The sequence below is a fragment of the Thamnophis sirtalis genome, unplaced genomic scaffold, assembly GCF_051295495.1.
Source record: "Thamnophis sirtalis isolate CommonGarterSnake01/CBP01778 unplaced genomic scaffold, rThaSir2_p1.2 scaffold_3, whole genome shotgun sequence".
Classification (NCBI taxonomy): Eukaryota; Metazoa; Chordata; class Lepidosauria; order Squamata; family Natricidae; genus Thamnophis; species Thamnophis sirtalis.
In genome coordinates, this window is record NW_028261383.1 from 71,292,608 (window position 1) to 71,312,531 (window position 19,924).

The 19,924-nt window shown below is 38.3% G+C and overlaps 1 protein-coding gene across 2 annotated transcripts in view; it reads left to right on the forward strand.

Annotated features, from left to right (window-relative positions):
- Nucleotides 1-19,924, forward strand: part of VGLL4 (vestigial like family member 4) — a 93,319-nt gene that overhangs the window by 22,759 nt on the left and 50,636 nt on the right. The window contains exon 1 of one of the 2 annotated variants that reach the window (XM_087709113.1): nucleotides 10,812-11,408. The exons of the other annotated variant lie outside the window; for it this stretch is intronic. Within the exon in view, the coding sequence (XP_087565239.1) occupies nucleotides 11,324-11,408 (85 nt within the window). The 5' untranslated portion in view covers nucleotides 10,812-11,323. Of the gene's footprint in view, nucleotides 1-10,811; nucleotides 11,409-19,924 lie in introns of those variants that run through there. 2 annotated transcript variants of the gene reach the window in all.

Here is a 19,924-nt window from a genome sequence, read left to right on the forward strand (position 1 = left end):
CAGAGAGACATTTCAGATGCTACTGACAAGCGTAAATGCACCAAGAGGAGCCTCACAAAGAAGAAGAATTGAGTTTAGTGTGTGTAGGTGAGTTCATTTCAGTTCAAAAAAGGATTTTCATGAAAATATTGTTAATTTTATAAGTCTATTTCCATTTATTTTGAGGTATTGCCTTATTTAACATAGTTACCTAAATTGTCAGGAAACATGATGTCCTATGACAAAATGGAGGTCATTTTCAGATTTAGTGCACCAAAAAACATAAAGATTACATGGAATAACCAAAACAGCTCTGGAAAAAAATTTTTTTTACAGACCTGTGAATCATCCAACATGTATAAAAGAGGATTAATCATATCATGTTGCCACCTTTTCCACTAGCTGACAGCTAATGTGAAGAAGCTTGCTTGTTCAGCTTTGGAATTCAACTTTTATTTGGACCAGGTGTTTATTTGCAGTGTTTTTTGTCATTTTGTCTTCTGTTGCTTTTTGCACTTTGAAATATTTTTCTGTTTTATTTCATATACAAAGACCATTTTCCATCATTCAAGATGCTATTTTACTTCCAGTTTAAGCCCTTTACCCTCACTATAATTTGTATGACACCTCTCTTCTTTTTTGGTGTTATGTTAAAAGGTTGTTACAGGTAAACAAAGAATTGTTCAACTTTAGCTTCTTTTACATCTCTGGTCAAAGCTGAGACTTGGATTATTGTAACATTGATTAGTTTGCCTTAGATTTGAATTGGGACAGTCAGTCATGTTGTATACAAGCAATGTATAATGCCAGTGTTTATAGTGATTTTCACTAGAAACAGACCTAAATGTAAAAAATAAAATAATGGAGTATCTTAGAACATGATTGCCTTTTGGATGAGAATCAAGTAGTGTTCAAGCTTCTTTGACTGGCTATAAAATTGCAGCTTGTGTTGGCAGGGATTTGGATTTTTAAATAGGATAGGAAAAGAAACGGTTAGATGTCTTTTTTTATTTGTATCTCATTGCTTCAGATTGCAGTCTCCAAAAACAACTGTTTTAAATAAAAAAATGTGTAGGGATATATCCTGATAGATATGCTTGCTGGAGACTGGGGTAGATGTTCTTGCTAGAAACTCTCACTTATAGGGTGCTGGGCTACTTAGTACTGTGTCCCTCATAATCAGTGAATTCTTGGTTGAAACATGCTTCATACTTCATGTTTGATCTTGTAAATGCATGTCTTCAGAATCTCTCATGTAGTAATAAAAAGGGAATTGCAACAAAAGGGAACTAGATGGCTTTTTTTCTTTTTCATTTTTCATGGGATAAGGTTGTAAATTCTTACCGGAAGGTAAAAGTAGTTTTTCATATCACTGTTTTTAACAAATATCTAATCTTATCTATCTCACAAAGCAAAAGCAGCAACACCCAACCATTTTGAGACTCGAGATAAAATGCATCAGGAATTCTGTTGGTACAAACATGAACTGACTGATTTGAACATTGTGTTTTTAATAAGTAATTGATACAGGTTTTTTTAAAAGTTTTATAAATATGCAAAGATGTTTGTCTTTTGCTTTAAAAATATGCTTAATTCTAATAATCAGTGCTAAATGAAATGTAAAAATGCAATCTCATTCATCATTGAAAGAGTCTATATTTTCTCTACACTTTATTATTTATTTATTATTATTTATTTCCTCGTTTTACTATTTAAAAAAAAATAACTCAAGGTGGCAAATATACCTAATACAGCTTCCTCCTCCTTTTTCCCCATAACAACTATCTGGGAAGGTAGATTGTGTTGAGAGAGAGACAGAGAGTATCTGGATGAAAATTACCCAGTGGCTTTTATACCTAAGGCATATATTTTGTCTCTGTGTGTGTCTGTGTATTTGTGTCTATACATATGAGTCTTTCTCTTTCTCTTTCTCTTTCTCTTTCTCTCTCTCTCTCTCTCTCTCTCTCTCTCTCTCTCTCTCTCTCTCTCTCTCTCTCTCTCTCTCTGTGTGTATGTGTGTGTGTATTGTATGACTCAGAACTGTCTAATACAATCTTTTAAAGATTCACATGTCTTTCTTACAATATGATCTTTTACTCAAGAATTCAGCCACATACAAATATCTAACATGAGAGTATTTATATGAAAGAAAATTTAAAAATAAGACCAGTGATGATTACTTTTATTATTCCATATACTAAGGTATTAGTAATTTTGCTTTCCCTTTTTCTAAACACTTTGCAATATCTTCTAAAAGGCAGAAAATCAGAGTTAACAATCTATTTAGTAACTAAATGAGGTTCCTTGTGGTAGTAATTTGCTGAAAGTTGTTGCATTTATATCTTTGGTAAAGATACGTTGGTCAGTTTGCTGCTCCAGGAGATAGTCAGTCGTATTGCTTTAGTATGGTATTTCTTGTATATACTCTTTTCTAGGTTTCCCTCTGGCATGGTTTTATATGCCTTCCTTTGGTCTATAATAACTGGACTGCCAAAATATAGAAAACAACTAGATGGCAACAAAGAAATACTAAAAATGAAAACAAACCTTTCCTGGTATGTAGTATATATTCAGAGGTTTGCAAGCCCAACTCTGATTACTCTAACTTTCTTTATGCCTCCCAGATTCTCTGCTCCACCAGCTGAATGCATGGTCTAAATCTGATTTGCAGACAGCTTTTACATGGAGAATGCTTCTCAACTCTGTATGAGAGATGTAGTCTTGGTAGAATGGAGAGGATATTTTGTGGGGTGGGGGTGGGAGCAGTGCATTTGCTGACTTCTGAAGAAAATACTTTTACGTGATGTGTGTTTCAAACTTGCCAGAGCAGTTTTCTCTCTAGCTTTGCATTTTTGTTAGCCCCAGGAGGAATACTGACTCAGCTTCCTTGTGGGTACCCTGTTGTTGCTACAGTAGAACCCCTCCCTGCCTTCCCTGAAGTGCTCTAGGCTTCAGAATCAAGAATTCAGATTGAAGATTTCAGTAGTGTTATTTTTTTCCTCTTGTCTTCCAAAAGAAACATTTTAAAAATGCACCATAATTACTTCTGCTTTTTTAAAATTATAGATTAGATCCCACATGTTGTCCCATTTTTGAAAGAGGTTTTTTGTGTGTGTTTCTCAGCTGTTTATATCCACACTATGAACCCTGGTGGTGAGAGGAGAATTAACACGAGAAGGACTAAGGAAGAGTAATGTAATAAAAGTTTTAAGTAAGGATGTATTTTGAATGCCTTGAGATATTAACTAAATAATGTTAGCAGCAGCAGTGGAAGGAAAAGGGTATCGTACCGTGTTTCCTTGAAAATACGACCTGTCCTGAAACTAATGCCTTGCCACATTTTTTGCGTGGGCAAAAATATAAGCCCACCCCCGAAAATAAGTCCCCTGGACAATCCTCCCCCTCTGGCCAGTCAGAGCACCGCTCACCGACCTAGTGGTATCCCGAAGGCACCAAGCCGTGGGAGCCGGGGGGAAAGGCGCTCATGTTGCTTGGCGCCTTTAGGATACCGCTAGGTTGGAGAGTGGCATTCTGCCTGGCTGAGGGGGGAGTTGCCGGGCAGCTCTTCCCTTGTGAACTGCCTCCCGAAGAGCCAGGCACAGCCTCAGGGGCGAATCAGCCATACTCACTAGCAACTGCCTGCAAACCCGCTCTCCAGCCGGGCAGAGCACCATTCACTGACCTAGAGGGTATCCCTAAGGCATCAAGGCACGTGCTCTGCCCACTCCCACGGCTTGGCACATTTGGGATACCCCCTAGGTCAGTGCATGGAGCTCTGGCCAGCTGGAGAGGTGGGTTGTGTGAGCACCTGTTCCACCCCCGTCATGCTCCAAGCATAACTTCTTCTCCGGCTTCCAAACTTCAAAACTTGGCTGCCGGGTCTTTCAGCAGTGGCTGCTCTAGGAGTGTGCTCTATGGTTGTGGGCTGGCTGCTGGAAGACTCTCTGTCTGGAAGACACTCTGTCTGCCTTGGCACCTTAGGGATATCCCCTAGGTCAATGAATGGCGCTCTGCCCAGCTGGAGAGGGGGTTTGGCGGGCGGTTGCTCGTGAGCGTAGTCACCTCATGGCTGATTCTCCCCTGAGACTGTGCCAAGCTCTTCGGGATCCAGTTCACAAGGGAGCAGCTGCCCGGCAAACCTAAAACAATAAGCCCTCCCCCTATAATAAGCCCAAGACCATATTTCATAGGGCAAAAGAAAATAAGACCCCGTCTTATTTTAGGGGAACATGGTAGGAAGGGAGGATATTTCTCTGAAGTACCATCTGGTAAGTAAAGGTAAAGTTTTCCCCACACATACGTGGTAGTCGTTTCTGGCTCTAGGGGCGCGGTGACTCAGTGACTAAGATGCTGAGCTTGTCGATCATAAGATTAGCAGTTCAGCGGTTTGAATGCCTAGTGCCGCATAACAGAGTGAGCTCCCGTTACTTGTCCCAGCTTCTGCCAACCTAGCAGTTCGAAAGCATGTAAAAATGCACGTAGAAAAATAGGGACCACTTTGGTGGAAAGGTAACAGCACTCACTGCACCTTTGGGTTTAGTCATGCTGGCCACATGACCATGGAGACGTCTTCGGACAGCGTTGGCTCTTCAGCTTAGAAATGGAGATGAGCACTCCCCTTAGAGCCGGAAAGACCATCTGGTACTAAACATCTAGAATTGCATCATTGTAAGCTGGTTCACGGTTTGGTATCTTTTAGCTTTTCAGTACACTGTATCTTTACAGGTAGACATGTTTTGCTACATGAAAATACTCGTGGATTGCTAAAGTATTTTAAATGGAGAGCGAGGGTGTGGCATGAGCAGAAACTGGTGAGCAAGTAAATAACTTCCTAGGGCCATTCTCATTAGTATACATCTTCATAATGTTTCCCTAGTTTTGCCTCTGCAAAAGAGGTGGTAGTGCAGATGGTATCAGCATGCTAAAGTAATTGTAACCTCTTCTTTCTGAGTCAAATTTTGACCTTATGTAATAGTGGTAATTCCTTAACAGTAGCCAATTGGCAGCTATGGGAGGGCCCACATAATATTTTAGGCTCCAAGTGCTAAGAACCAGTGTGTACTTAGCTGGAATGGACCCTTTGTATTTTTCAAATGTAAAGCATGCTACAGTTTTCCACCTGACGGTAATGAGGCATGAGTTACTATTGCTAGGTCTTCCTATGGCATGGAAGGTCAAAACTGGTTCAATTGCACAACCATTCTGTACAGACAATAGAAACACACATACATAGAGCTACATTATTCTCTTGGTATGCCTTGGGGAAGAGCAGCAGTTGGCTTACTGCCATCCACATCTCATGGAGGAGGCTGTTTCATAGCCAGGGAGACAAAGAATGCCCACTTTCTTGGTCTTGCCAAGTGACATTGCTTCATTGAAGGAACATGGAATGTGTTCACTGTTGCCCTATTTGGTGGGACTAGCAAACCACTGGAAGCAGGGGGTACACTATGCCATGTTGATCTTTAAAGGTGATAACCAGGACATATACTTTTTAAGAGCAACGCTGCATGAAAAACATCGCAATGGGCCAAGTTGGAAGTGAGTAAGACTGGACTGACAGAGTACAGCCTCAATCTAAGAATGGGTATAACTGTTGCATAAGATAGTTTTGTGCAAAGTCTCTAGGAGCCATGAGTCCAGGGGCCTGTGCTGATCTTAGTTCTTTTTAAGGTCCTTTTTAAGGAGTGAGTGTCACTCACTGTTTAGTTTTCATTCATGAGCAACCTCAAAAGGATCCCTATTATAGCTGCCTGCTTTTTTTTTTTTAAAAAAAATCATATTATTCAGAACTATCACTGGCCTTTTCTTTTTTCAGACTATAGCTGTATGAACTATGGTATATTAGTGGGGAAATGATTTAACAAATATGCTTCGTATTGGTCAGATTTCTGCCACTTTAATTATCTGATAGAGATTATTTAGATTCGAGTCGAGTAATTCAATTGTTTATTGGCCAAGTGTGATTGGCCACTCAAGGAATTTGTCTGGTGCATATGCTCTCAGTGTACATAAAAGAAAAGATACATTTGTCAAGAATCATAAGGTACAACATTTAATGATAGTCATAGGGTACAAATAAGCAATCAAATCATATTAGAGGACAATATAAATTGTAAGCATATAAGCAACAAAGTTACAGTCATACAGTCATAAGTGGGAGGAGATGTGTGATAGGAGCGATGAGAAAATGAATAGTATTATTAATAGTAATGCAGACTTAGTAAATAGTTTGATAGTGTTGAGAGAATTATTTGTTTAGCATGTACTGTTAATATATATAATAATATATCTATATTTGTTTGTCATATACTGTGACCAAGCTAGAAACTAAAATATGGAATGGTAAAGAAAATGATATTAGTAATTCAAAGACAAAAATAGGCACCTGGATACATAAGCTAACTTTTTCTAGATGAATGTAAAGCAGCCAACTTTTAACAAAATATATGTATATTGTAATAGCATGCACATGTCTTCAGCGTTGCCTGTAGGGGACAGTATTGTACTAATACATATTTGGAAAAATACAGTCTTAACAAAACTTTAATAATTCCTGTGCTGCACCAAATTACAGCTTTCACTTGAGCGGGAGTATATTTAATTATACAATGCAGTGTTACTTTGAGTTGGCACTCGAGCTTAGTCACATAGTTGCAGCCAAGAAAAATTCTAAAAACCTGGGAAATCTTAAGATCTACTAGGTAAAAGTCATTATCAAATCTAATGTAATAAGGAGAGACCGAACCTTGTGCAATTGCAGTTAATATTTTTTTTCTTGAATAATGTTAATCTGTGTTCTATATTATCGGGTACAAAGCACACAACCAACACTACAAAATATTTAGGGGTCGATTCCTAAAATGAATGAAAATTGATACTAAATGTAAATTATGAAACATGACCATGTAGAGAGCAAAGTTTGGGATGAAACATGTTTAACATTGATCGCATTTCAAGCTGAGCTTTTTGTGCAATGGTTACGGTCTCATCAAATTCTTTTATGAGACTACAGGGAATTACTTCTTAGAAAATATATTTAATACGTTTTAGTACTGTAAAAGATACTTCTTGGAGGCGATGCACAATTTTATTTCATGAACGTTTTTTAATATGTGTATGAAATTTGGCAATTATGGATGCCTTTAATTGATACATTTGCTCCACTATCTGAAATGCAATGTACTAATCAAAACCAGGTTCTTAAATATTTAATGCTATGTATTACTTCTCTGTGGCAGTGAAAATAGATACGTGAATCCTATTTTAAATATTTTCACAGTAGAATAATACATATTAATATTTAATTATTAGCAAAATAAAATTAATTATTAAAATAAATATTAAATAGAATAATAGTAAAAACAACAAATGTTGAGAGTTAGTCTACTAGACTGTTTCTATCTGTTTTCTTTTTCAGACAAGTCTAGGTTAAGTAGATAACCAATATATCTAGATTACATTGAAGTAGGTTAGATTATTCCCCCTCCTTCCCTCCCCCCTCTTCCTTCCTTCCTTCCTTCCTTCCTTCCTTCCTTCCTTCCTTTCCTTCCTTCCTTCCTTCCTTCCTTCCTTCCTTCCTTCCTTCCTTCCTTCCTCCAATATACTAGACCTGTGATGGTGAACCTATGCCACATGTGCCACAGATGGCATGCAGAGCCTTGACTGCAGGCACACTAGCCATCACCCCAGGCCAGCTCCACTGTGCATGCGTGCACGCTTCCTGCCAACCAGCTGGTCTTTGGGTCTCTGCCGCGCATGCGTGGGGGTGCTTTCTCCTGCATTCCTGCTGTCCATGCCTTTCCCGATCTCTGTAGGTTCTACCCTCCACAGGTGCCTCTCCGTGGCAGGAATGGGGGAGAAAGCCTAGGCACGCTGGGGAGAAACTACGGAGATCAGGAAGGCATGAGAAGCAGAAATGGAGGAGAAAGCCTGGGCGTTCTGGGAAGAAACTACAGAGCTCGCGAAGCAACTCCGTGCCCCATTTTGAGCCCTAAAAGCCTCCAGCACCAACCTGGGAGTCATAATGGAGGCGAGGGGAGGGGAGCATGTGCATGCGCAGGAGTAGGGCATGCACTCATATTGCATTTTGGGGATTGGATTGGGGCACTCTTGCGTGCATGTACGTGTGTGCATGCTTTAGGCGCTTAGCACCAAAAAGATTAACCATCACTATACTAGGCTGTGTAGCAAATGGCTCACTATGACAATTACCAGTTTGTCATTTCTGATTTCATCCAGATGGAATGCCATATTTCTTAGTAATTTGTTCCTTAGTAAATTGTTTAGGTTATCAAAACAATTCAGTATTTAGCTGTAGGTGTCAGTTGGTGTCATCCAGTTCACTAGGAATGAAAAACAGATAAGGCCTGCCTGGCAACGGATGTGTCTTTTATATGTGAAGAGTACAGGATTAGTTCTACAGTATTATTACAATGTGTTTGTTGTTGCTGCACTTTGGTACATACATTTGTGGTTCCAAGCTGTGATTGATGGATCAGTTATAAAGCAAGGCTGTTCATTTTAGGATGCTGCTATAATGCATAGAATTGAGGCAGGTAATATGTTGATATAATCATAGTGTTGTAGCTGACAGCATAATGGTAATACTGGACTGCTTTATATCACTAAAAATAAGTGAAACTAAGGGGAGTTAAGGGATGCGGTGGCTCAGTGGCTAAGACGCTTAGCTTGTCGATCAGAATGGTTGGCAGTTCAGCGGTACGAATCCCTAGTGCCGCATAATGGAGTGAGCTCCCGTTACTTGTCCTAGCTTTTGCAAACCTAGCAGTTCGAAAGCATGTGGAAATGAAGTAGAACAATAGGAACCACCTTTGGTGTTAAGGTAACAGTGTTCTGTGCACCTTTGGCATTTAGTCATGCTGGCCACATGACTATGGAGATGTCTTCGGACAGCGCTGGCTCTTCGACTTTGAAACGGAGATGAGCACCGCCCCCTAGAGTTGAGAATGACTAGCACATATGTGCGAGGGGAACCTTTACCTTTAAGGCGAGTTAAAATTTAGAAAGATAATAGTAGGAAGAACTTTACAGTTTTAAGATTAACATTTCAGAATGAAAGAAACATTAATTTGAACATGCAAATTAAATTCATGAATTTTATCTTATTTTTTGGAATACATAATAAGCAGAAAACAAGACAATTTAATTGTTCCTGGACATTATTATGATCACTTAGTTTCAATCTATTTGTGGCCAAATTTTGTGTCACAAAAAAATTAAAATTTAGCTGATTAACAAGAGTGTTAATTTGATTCTAAGAGGAATTGGATGGAAAAGAATGCATAAATAAAGTGATTATATAGTGAACAAATGTTGTTTATAAAGAATCATTATAACATTAGATAAATTAAATTTCTCCTACATATTGAACCGGTTATTCATATCAGCATCAAATAAGTGCATGAGATATGAGTAGCTATGGTTTGCTTACTTGTGGGATGCTTTTTGACTTCCTAGTCTTGCCTATAGCTCTGAGAAATCCTGATGGTCTCCCATCCAAATTCTAACCAGGCCCCCACCTCCAGTTGGCCTTTTAGAAATTGGATTGGATTGGATTGGGTTTATTACATTTATATGCCGCCCTTTTCCCCGAAGGGGACTCAGGGCGGCTCACAATTCAAGTCAGGGAAGGGGGTACAGAAATAAGCTAAGTGAGCTTGATGAAACTATATTTGAAAGCAATTATTTTTTCGTTGAGAGGGTTATTTTAAACTGCTGTGTATTGATTGCTGTTTGATATCTTAAAATTCTATTGCCTTCTTATAAGCAGTCATCCTAAGAAAATTATTGGGGTGACTTCTGTAGTAAATGCAGGTATCAGTAAACTCCCTAAATTATAAATCTGATAGAATTTGATATAACACTTAAAAACAAAAATAAATTATAAATAATTACAAAGGAGTTTTGTTTCCATTTGTCAACAAATATTGTTTCCAGCAGATTCATATGTGAAGTTTCTTTTTTAAAAAAACCTGCAAGGGAGGAAAAATCCAGCAAACTAGAAAAGTTTATTGCAGGATTGTTTCTCAAAATAGAAAAAAAATGCATCTGATATCCAAAATAAATTTACCTTTCTTCAACTTCAACAAGACTGTTTGGTTTTTTCCCTCCCTCTTTAGGGCCCCTTGTGATGAGCTGTTCTCCCTCTTCTATTTGGCACTTTTTAATCCTGCTGTCGCAGTCCAAACCTCCGGTTCTCCAAAAGTGCCATTGCTTATTCCAACTCATCCTAAAAAAACATTTGCTGTGTAGCAAACCAAGAATTAAACAATGCCTAAATGTATCTGATACAAGGATGCCAAGTTCCTGTGGCTCTAAAGTACTCTTTTTGGAATTCACAACTTTTTAACCAGATATTTAAATATTACAGCAATTAATTAAAACATCACAGTATAGTAGTCTTTTTTCTATGTGCATTGTTAACTGTGTGCATATGGAATTAAATAATGACAGTTGTACTACAGCCGGCTAAGTTTTATTTGTAAGTAAAACTCCCATCATTTTTGTTTAACAATGTGTTTGGATTGAGATTAGTTTGGAATTAGAAATAGATTAAGAATGCAAAAATGGGGAGGAGAAAAAAAAGCAAAGGTGTCAGCTTCTATTTTCAGAAATGAATCCTCCCAATACATTGGTTTAACTTTAACTTAGACTTTGTCAAAAGCAGCTTGGTGTTTGCTTTTTCTTCTCTCGTACTGTAGTGGCAGCTGTGCTTCCTGTAAGGGCAGAGGCTGACATGGCCCCTTCTGTGCCGTCTTCAACAGCTCCTCCTCCTTCTCCTCTGTCTTGCTTTCAAAACTCCCTGTGCATTTAGAGCCTGATCTTGTGCAGAAAATATCCCTGACATTTGAAGAGCTCCAGGGATTCCGCGAGCATGCTCAGTCCTGGCCGACTGCTAGAAAGAGGAAGCTAGTTTACATAGGAGTCATACCAAGCATAGCCTGCATGTCAGCGCAGTTAACTTGCAGCGGGCTGTGAGGAGAATTAGCATGTCTTTGTCCTAGGAAGCTGAGCTCTTCCAGGCCTTACCCTCCCCCAGCGCAATCTCAGTGGCGACGGTTGGCATAACCTACTCTCCACTTTCTGCCTCCAGATTTCGAGCTTCCGAAGGGGGATCTTATTTTTTTTTTTTGCCTCCCGCCCGCCTTTTTTTTTTTTTTACAACCACTCCATTTTAATATACTTTTGTTTTGATTAGTCGGAGGCTGGGCCTTGAGGCTGGTGGAGCTTGGGAAGGAGCCTGGAGCATTTATTTGCCTGTGTTCTCGCTGCTGTTGCGGGGTGAAAGCAAGCAAGCTGGTCTTCTTTGCTAGCCCACTAAATGCTATTTATGAAGATGGACCTGTTGAATTACCAGTACTTGGACAAGATGAACAACAATATTGGCATTCTCCGCCAGTATGAAGGTAACTTATGATGCCTGTTGCCTGTAGTTTTCTCCTCCTCCCCCCTTTCCTTTGTAAAACCTCTGTTAAGTTTCCTCTGACTTGGAACCTATGCCGTGGGGTGATTCCCCTTACACTCCCTACCATTGTTCCAGAAAGAAAGAAAAAATCATTTACAATATTCGCTCTTTTCAATTAGAAAGATGGGGTCTTTTTTCTTTGAATTCTGTCTCAAAGTGGGCACAAGTTGCATCTTGCAAAGGCAGCAAATATCATTATAGATGAGATGTTTATTTAGTCGTGTTAGAAGACTTTGATTTTCTGTTTCTGTAGATTTCCTTTGCCTGGATGTGTTTTTTCATATACATGACTTCTACATGCTTCCTTTCTACATTAAGTACAGATGAGCGGCAACAATGGCTGAATGCTAGGGTGGCAAGTTGTTTTTGTCTCGTATCAGTTGCTAGTTTTAGGGCATAATAAAGTTTTTTTTAATTACCCAGTTCCAGGGATTGAAAGGTGTCTGTATTACAGAATACAGAGTGTCCCTTTGTTTGACTTCTCATTTCCTGTACAGCTCTGAGAAAGCTCTGACATGGAGAACCGACTCCCCTCCCCTCCCCTGGTCCCACATCTCCTCCCTCACCGTTAAAAGCTACACAGCTGCTGGAAACCAGGCATTCTGGTGATCTTCTAGCTGATTCTACCTCCCTCTCTTTTAATCCCCATATGTGTGCTTTGCTGATATGGATTTTTTTCCTCATCAACGTACAAACGCTACAGTGGCATTACCCAACCTCACCCCTATCCTGATTATAAGGGAATCAGAACTTTACTGCTTTTTAATAAATTCAGGTTTAGTTTGAAAAGGCTGAGGGAAGGGAAGGAAAGGAAAGGAAAGGATGATAGACATCAGTAGTTCTGGTTGGCTGTGGGAAGGGAAGGGAAGGGAAGGGAAGGAAAGGATGATAGACATCAGTAGTTCTGGTTGGCAGTAGGGCTGTTTTTCTGTTGGTGTATGTGCAAAGTACCAACAGACATTGCACAGATCTCTCAATCTCTCTTTTCCGGTTTTTCAGTTTGAAAGTTTTCCACTATTGTTTGGAGAGTGCTTTGTTTAATAGAGATCTGTGAAGAATTTGTTGAGGATAGCAAAGTATAAATCTGCTAAGAATAGGAAAAGAAAAACAAATGAGAAAGCTGGCAGTGAAATGCTGGCACTGGAAACATGTCAGCTGAAATAACAAGGCCTGCCTTTTCAATAAATTGGATACTCCTCAGAATGTATGTCTTCAATCGCCTGCTTTAAAGTAGCAAATATTAGAGATGACTGTGGGAGAAGAGGTTATCTTACCTTAGATGCTTTCAGAGAGTTCTTGTTAAAACCTTTCTCAGCCTGGTACTTTTCAGATGTTCTGGAAATTCTGAAAGCTGGAGCCCCAGGACATCAGTTGAGGTACCAGGTTACAAAAGGTTAGGCCGTCCTTTACAAGTTTGCCAGCTTCCTTTTTTAATAAAAGTTGATGCCATGGCAACACGTGCTAATAGTATTTCCCCTTTAAAGAGCCTATTGTTTGGGGGGGGGGTGTTACTGCTCTGTAATACTTTTCCTCTTGATTAAAATTAAAAATACAACTATGCTTAAACATTTAGAAGGTGTAATTAAAAACAAAATAAGTTTGTAAAGCATCTGTGGGTGTGTGTACATTTTCTTCTGCTTTAAAGATAGCAATAGCACTTAGACTTATATACCACTTCATAGTGCTTTACAGCCCTCTCTAGGCAGTTTAAAGAGATAGCATATTGCCTCCAACAATCTGGGTCCCCATTTTACCAACCTTGGAAGGATGGAAAGCAGAGTCAACCTTGCGCCATTCAGATTCGAACTCCTGGAGTGAGCAACGGGTTAGCCTGCAGTACTGCTTTCTAACCACTGAGCCATCACAGCACTACTATGTATTCTTAGAATAGGGAAGAATCTTCCATGCTACTGTCATGTATGGTAGAGCCTTACAACTTATCCTACTGCAGTTGACAGTGTACACATGTACAGTCAAGATGAGTAAGGTCATGAGAAAAATGTAATAACTTTTAAACATTTTAAATTTCATTGTCTTAGTAAGACTAATTGACTCTCTTATTGGAGGAGAGAGAGTAATATGCACCTTTTTTCTTCCTTAGACAGATGTTCTCCCAACATGTTGGGCTGCAGTTCCATTTGCCATGCCTACGTACTGTTAGTTATGGGCCAGTGCATTTGGAGGGTATGAGCTGGGAAAGTTCCCTCCTAAGCTATTAAAGAATATGCTTCAGAATATAAACACTGTCCTTGTTTTTTAATTTAAGAATTATTTTTGAATGTACACATTTATTACAAGAGAGGATTATGATGAAAAATTAGAATTGCAAAATGTTTTGAAGGAAAAGTATCTCCTAAAGCAAAACCAAACATATATTTGAATATAAGCCTCTGACGCTGTTTAATACGTGACCCGTCAAAACTGCGGTCCACAAAAGCGCGCTCGACGAAAGCGCGCATTTGACGTCATCACAGCGTGTCGAAAAAAATTAAAAATTGAAATAAAAATAAAATTAAAGCAAGCCGATTCACATAAAGGTAAGGGTTAGGGTTAGGGTTAGGGTTAGGGTTAGGTTAAGGGTTAGGGTTAGGTTTAGAGCGTTAGGGTTACGTTTAGCGTTAGGTTAAGGGTTAGCGTTAGGTTTAGCGTTAGGTTAAGGGTTAGGTTTAGGGTTAGATTTAGGGTTAGGTTAAGGGTTAGGTTTAGGGTTAGGTTTAGGGTTAGGTTTGGGGCGGTTAGGGTAAGGTTTTCGCTTTATTTTTACATTTATCGATCACAGCGCGATGTTTTCGTCGCGCTGTGATGACGTCACGTACGCGCTTTCGTCAAGCGCGATTTTGTCGTCCGCGGTTTTGTGGTGGAACCGTTTAATATCTATTCTTCTCAATTTGAAAAAAATATTTTTGAAAAGGAACATAATCTATGAGATTATTATTAAAACAAATGCTTCCAGAATAGGTCCTGGAACATTATGAGAGTTTCCAGAAGAAAGAATCATCTTTCTAATAGAAGAAAATGGAGTAATAGAGTAATGGAGAATTCTGGAACGCTTCAGATAACTTTAGTGTATGGGATTTTCCTTGTGGAAAATATACTAATATACATAGAAAACACATGAGGACCATATAAGTGAAACTTACCCTTCTGGATAGTAGTCCTTTATGAACTTAGATTTTAAAGTTGCCTTTAACTGGGAGATAAGCAGCATATAAATTAAATAAATAATAATAAATTGCAAGTAAACTTTTCAAAGACTTCCAAGCAATCCATCTTCTTTCTTGCCTGCTGTCTATGCAATTGTTTGCTTGAATTAGGGATTTAGATATCTGAAAGAGCACTTTTATTGTAAAGATACTGCAGTACTCCCACAAGTAATAGATTGTTTCTTGTTGGAAAGTATTCTCATGTCTTATCCCCACCTCCACTTAAGTGAATTTTATAAATATCAGTGCCATAGGAGGGGGAAAATAGTACTGCAGTATAAAAGTTGAATGTGGACCAGTGCCCTATTTCTTACTTCTCCCTGTGCCATTTTAAAAAATATTTACTCCTATACGTATTAGAGGAAGACTCGTCTTTTTTCCACTTCGAGGGCAGGACAAAGCTCAATAGGCTATATGCAGTGCTGGGGTTCCATTTTTTTTTTAAACTACTGATTTGCTTGTGCGTGCTCGTGTGCAATGCTTCTGCACATGCCCAGAAGTGGGCAGGTGGGCAGAGTCTCCCACCACCGCTACTGGTTTGCCTGATCCGGGTCAAACCAGGAGCAACCTTCCTCTGGCTATATGGCAGTTTTCTTTTTCGTTTTTCCAGTATTGCAATGCAGGCCCAGTCCTTGGTATTCAGCCATATAGATAGCAGGGTTTCTTTAAAAAAAAAATAGCCAAGCTGTTTTTTGCTGTGATTCCATGTTGTTATTGCAGGACCTCATAAATCCTTCACAGGATTAATAGATTGGCTATGATAATAGAGGGACAAGCAGATTAAAATGTAGTGGGAGACACAGTGAACTTTTGAGCACTCAAGATCATGTTAACAGTGGGTCTACAAATAGCACCAGATTTGAACCTTGCCAAGTCTTCTTTGATGACCTTCCCATGAACTTTGTATGGCAGTTGGATTGGTAGTGGCATGTGTTATAGGATGTAACTCCAAGAAAAGTGCTTAGTGTGTTTGTTGCCCCCTTCTTAATTTCCCCAGAATTTCTCAGGATCAGGAAGGTGGGGTTTTATTGGAAGTTAAAATGGCAGATGATATTGCTGCTTTGCCCTGTTCTTTGTTCTGTAATATAGGAGATACTTTTTAATTTAAAAAATTAACATTTAAAATTTAAAAGGCCAAGGTAGGTAGTAATGCAGCTGATATTTGTACTTTTGTGCCAGCTGCTGAAGCCAGGACTGCATAGTTCCAGTTACTGTTTGTTTAAGTTTATGAAGTTATGCCATACTACTTTGTAATGACAGAAATGCATACTATTGGCTTCATCTTTTTTTTAGGTATGAGTTCAAGCCAGATTCCAGTGAAAAACTTGTATAGCTGTGTTGGAAGAACTGTTACATTTATTACACGTATCATCTTTAAAATGAGATTTGTATTCATGGACTTTGTTGTGAGAATACTGGTTTTTGGGAGAGCTCTACATTTCAGTAGTAATTTTGATGAATTCATTCCTACTGGTTTTATCCAATTATACGTAAAAGCTATAAAACATTGCAAATTTTGCGTGCAGTCCGACAGAAAAAGATCTGTAGAAAGAAGTGGGAACTGGGCAAGGCAAGGGAGCATAATGCTATATTTATGCTCATTCACCTTAAATGGCACTTAAGGTGGAAAATAATGTGCTAGATTTTGAGGTTTCAAGGATCAATACTACAATACACTTATTGACTTTTATTTGATTTTTTTTTCTTTTTGCAAATAGAGCAGAATTGGAGGGATGGTATTGCTTTTTCATCAACTAATGGCATTTTCTACTTCTCTCACTGTACTTGAGCCCTTCCACCTGGGGCTTTGGCACTGCTGCTAGGTTGCTGCCTTATACCAGAATTCATACACTGTTGTTGACTTAGGAGAACCATTTTCATATTCTTCTGGTTTGGCTGTGGCATAGCTTAAATTGCAACAATTCCGTTTTGGACCATTATTATTCATTAGCAAGAATTCCTGCCAATCTGCGCCTTGTGGGTTGGTGGCCATTTTGCTCCATTATATCCTTATAGCAGAATTCCAGGCATTTTACAGGAAGTCAGTCTTTATTTTTGTCTTCACCTTGAAGATTCATATTGGAACAATTTACATCATTTGTGTGATTGCAGTAACTTAAAATAAAATTTCACATCCATGAAATTTTAAAATACACCATAAAGCAAAATATGTGAAAAATAAATATTACAAGACATCTTTTCTATCTGTATTCCTATAAGTGAGCATCTTCATAAGCATGTGCCATTAGACTGAACCATTCCTGTACTTATGTGGCCATGATGGAGTCTGTCTTTCTTTATTCCAGTTATTTTTTTGTAGTACGATATTCTTGGAATATGACTTGAGCAAGAAATAAGAAATGGGATAAGTTGAGACAATTCCCTTTAGGCATGTTTTGAGGCCCCAAATAGTGTTATTTCTAGTACATTTTATATAGACAGAGTAGAAAACTGAATTTTATAACAAAAGAAATTAGATCCATATGTGAAGCTCACAACCACTACTTTTTCCCTCCATTTTTGCATGATAGCTCATATTACTTAGTTGCATATTACATAATTGCTTCGCTTACTTCCTGTAAGGATGAAGCATTAGTTGGCTGCAAACAATATTGGCAGAGCTATACAAATTAAACAGTTTTGTCTCTTTCTTCCAAGGCAGCCCAGCATACAGATATTTGAGAAGGAGGAGAAGCGTGAGATCTAATGTGCATTGAGCAGTTTGTTTAAAGGCTTGTGAATTGCTATCTTGCAAGTCTAATTTGTTAATAGAGTTTAGCTTCTTTGAATATAAATTGAATAATTTTAGGAGATGTTTGATGAACTTTACATTCAGGAATTGCCTTTGCAGGTTCAGATTTACACAGGAAAAATAATGCCTTTCTTTTCATTGCTTTAGTGACTTAAATAGTGCTGTTGTTTTTAATGCCATAGAGGGAGTGGGAGGGAGGAAGAGACAGACAGACAGACAGACAGACAGACATGATTCACTCACTCTCTAATTGTTTTTCATATTTTAAAATGCAAAGTAATTTTGGACATTTAAAAATGTTGATTTATTATGAAATTGTATCCTTTATCCTTGTGTGCCTATTATAAGAATTAACAGTTGTCATTGTTCTCTAGAATTGATTTTCAATTGATATATTTTATGTTACTATTCTAAGTATGTCTTTACATAGAAACTAAAAGTTGCAGTTGAATTTTTTTGGGTTTGATTTTTTTTTAAGTTAGGTGTGTCATATACAGTGTACATGTACTTCCAGTTGTGCATAAAAGTTGCCTGTTGAAACTTTGGAATTCTTGTTTAGCGCACCCACATTGTTGGGATGAGAAAGATGTGTGGCTGTTTCTAAGTGAATGTAAGCATCCTGGCTTCTTGAATTAGATGCAAATAATTATAGCATGGAAAGAAATTCTTTCTTGGATGCTTAATCTGGCTAAATAATTTTAGATGTTCTATGCTAACATCTGGTGTGCATTGCTTCTGTTTAGTCCCCCCATCACATCCCCAGCTTGCCTGTTGTGGCATCTTAGAAAGCTATCACAGTCATTCTGTGGTTGGGTTAAATCAAATCAAATGGAGCCAGCTAAAAGAATGCTGACATATGCATTTTTTATACTGAACACAGTAAAACCACAGGTCAGAGTTAAAAAGAATTTCTAACTGTTTGTGTCTAGACTCCAGGCTACAAAATTAAGAAAAATGTCATAGCATAAAATTGTACATGTTGCAAAAAGATAGAGATCAAAATTTGAAAAATGTGAAATGTATTTAACAAAAATGCCAATTAAGGTAAATTATACATGTCCCAGAATAATGTTGGAGGATCCAATCTGAGGCAGTCACCAGGACCAAAGGTTTATTCTTCCAGGCTTTCAGGCTTGTGCTGGAGTCCATCATCAAGAAACCTCTCCCCCCCCCCGCCCACCCCCACCCACACACCTCCCTCCCTCTCTCTCTCCAGAATATTCCAAAAACTTGGAGGAATAAATGTTTGGCTGATTCAGATTGGATCCTGAAAAAAATATAACATTTATATGATTCCTGAAAGTTGCTGGTTGCACAATCAGCCGGGTTTTAAGATTGGATTTAACATTTTTGTCTGACCATATAATTTAATATATGGATATATATAGGGATAGTGTAATAATATTAAAGACATTGTTGGAGGATGTAAACTGTTTCAAGTAAGGCTGTCTTTTGCAACATATTTTGTCAATGCTAATGATGTTCAAGTGGTGTTCCAGATATTTTGGAATTGCACCCAAGAAGCACTATTTGCTTTCTTAGGCCATAGTTGTTCTATTATTGTTTTACGGATCTTTATATTTTGTGACTTTCCCGAGTTCTCCCCACCTACTATTCTGCTGTCTCTAAGTATCCATTATCCAGACTTTTTTTTCTTTGTTATTGACAGTTGTTAAGACTGGGTAGTTGTGTGTTTATCTGTTTGATTTCTAAAATCCAAGAGCATCTTAGTTTCTTACTTTTCTATTCCTTTGTCTGTTTTACAGTTCTACCAGTTCTTGCTTGTAGGCAAAGAAAAATTCTTGCAGTTGTTATTATTATTATGGTTCATTACACAGTCAGCTAGATGTTCAGACTGGATTTGGATTTTTTGTCTACCTATCAAATCCTTTCCAAGGATCTGGGATAGGCAGATCTGGATGTTTAATGGGAGTTACAGATATCACTTGCAGGATGGAAGCTGTTCCGAGTAAAGCCACTTTTGCAATTGACTGGTGGTGAACTTATCAATGCCAATGGTATTCAAGTGGCGCTCCCATTGTTTTGGATGATGATGGTGATAATCAGCAGCAGCAGCATAACAATGTGAAAGCACAGCTGCCAGTTTTTACTTGGTAGTGACCTTCATACACATCAAGCTCTTCCCAAGTACCCAGGATGTTGTTATGTATCAGTGTGGAATATATGTGTGGATCCAAGCAGTGTAGCCTTTTATAAATAACAGATGGAAATTTTGTTAATGTGTAGGTTCTCTAAGTGCTGTTCAGATTCTTTTTGGCATGGCACCCAGTGTGCTGATAATCACTAAGACCACCACAGCTAGTTTGTGCCAGATGATGATTATTATACATTAACCTTTTTAATCTTCTTTAAAATTATTAGATTGCAGTTTTTAATTTTAAAACAGCAAGAGTAAATATGCACTATCATCCTCGGATGCATTGTGAGTCTTTGGATATTTTTATATTTTATTTATCAAATGTATATTTGATAAATTAAATT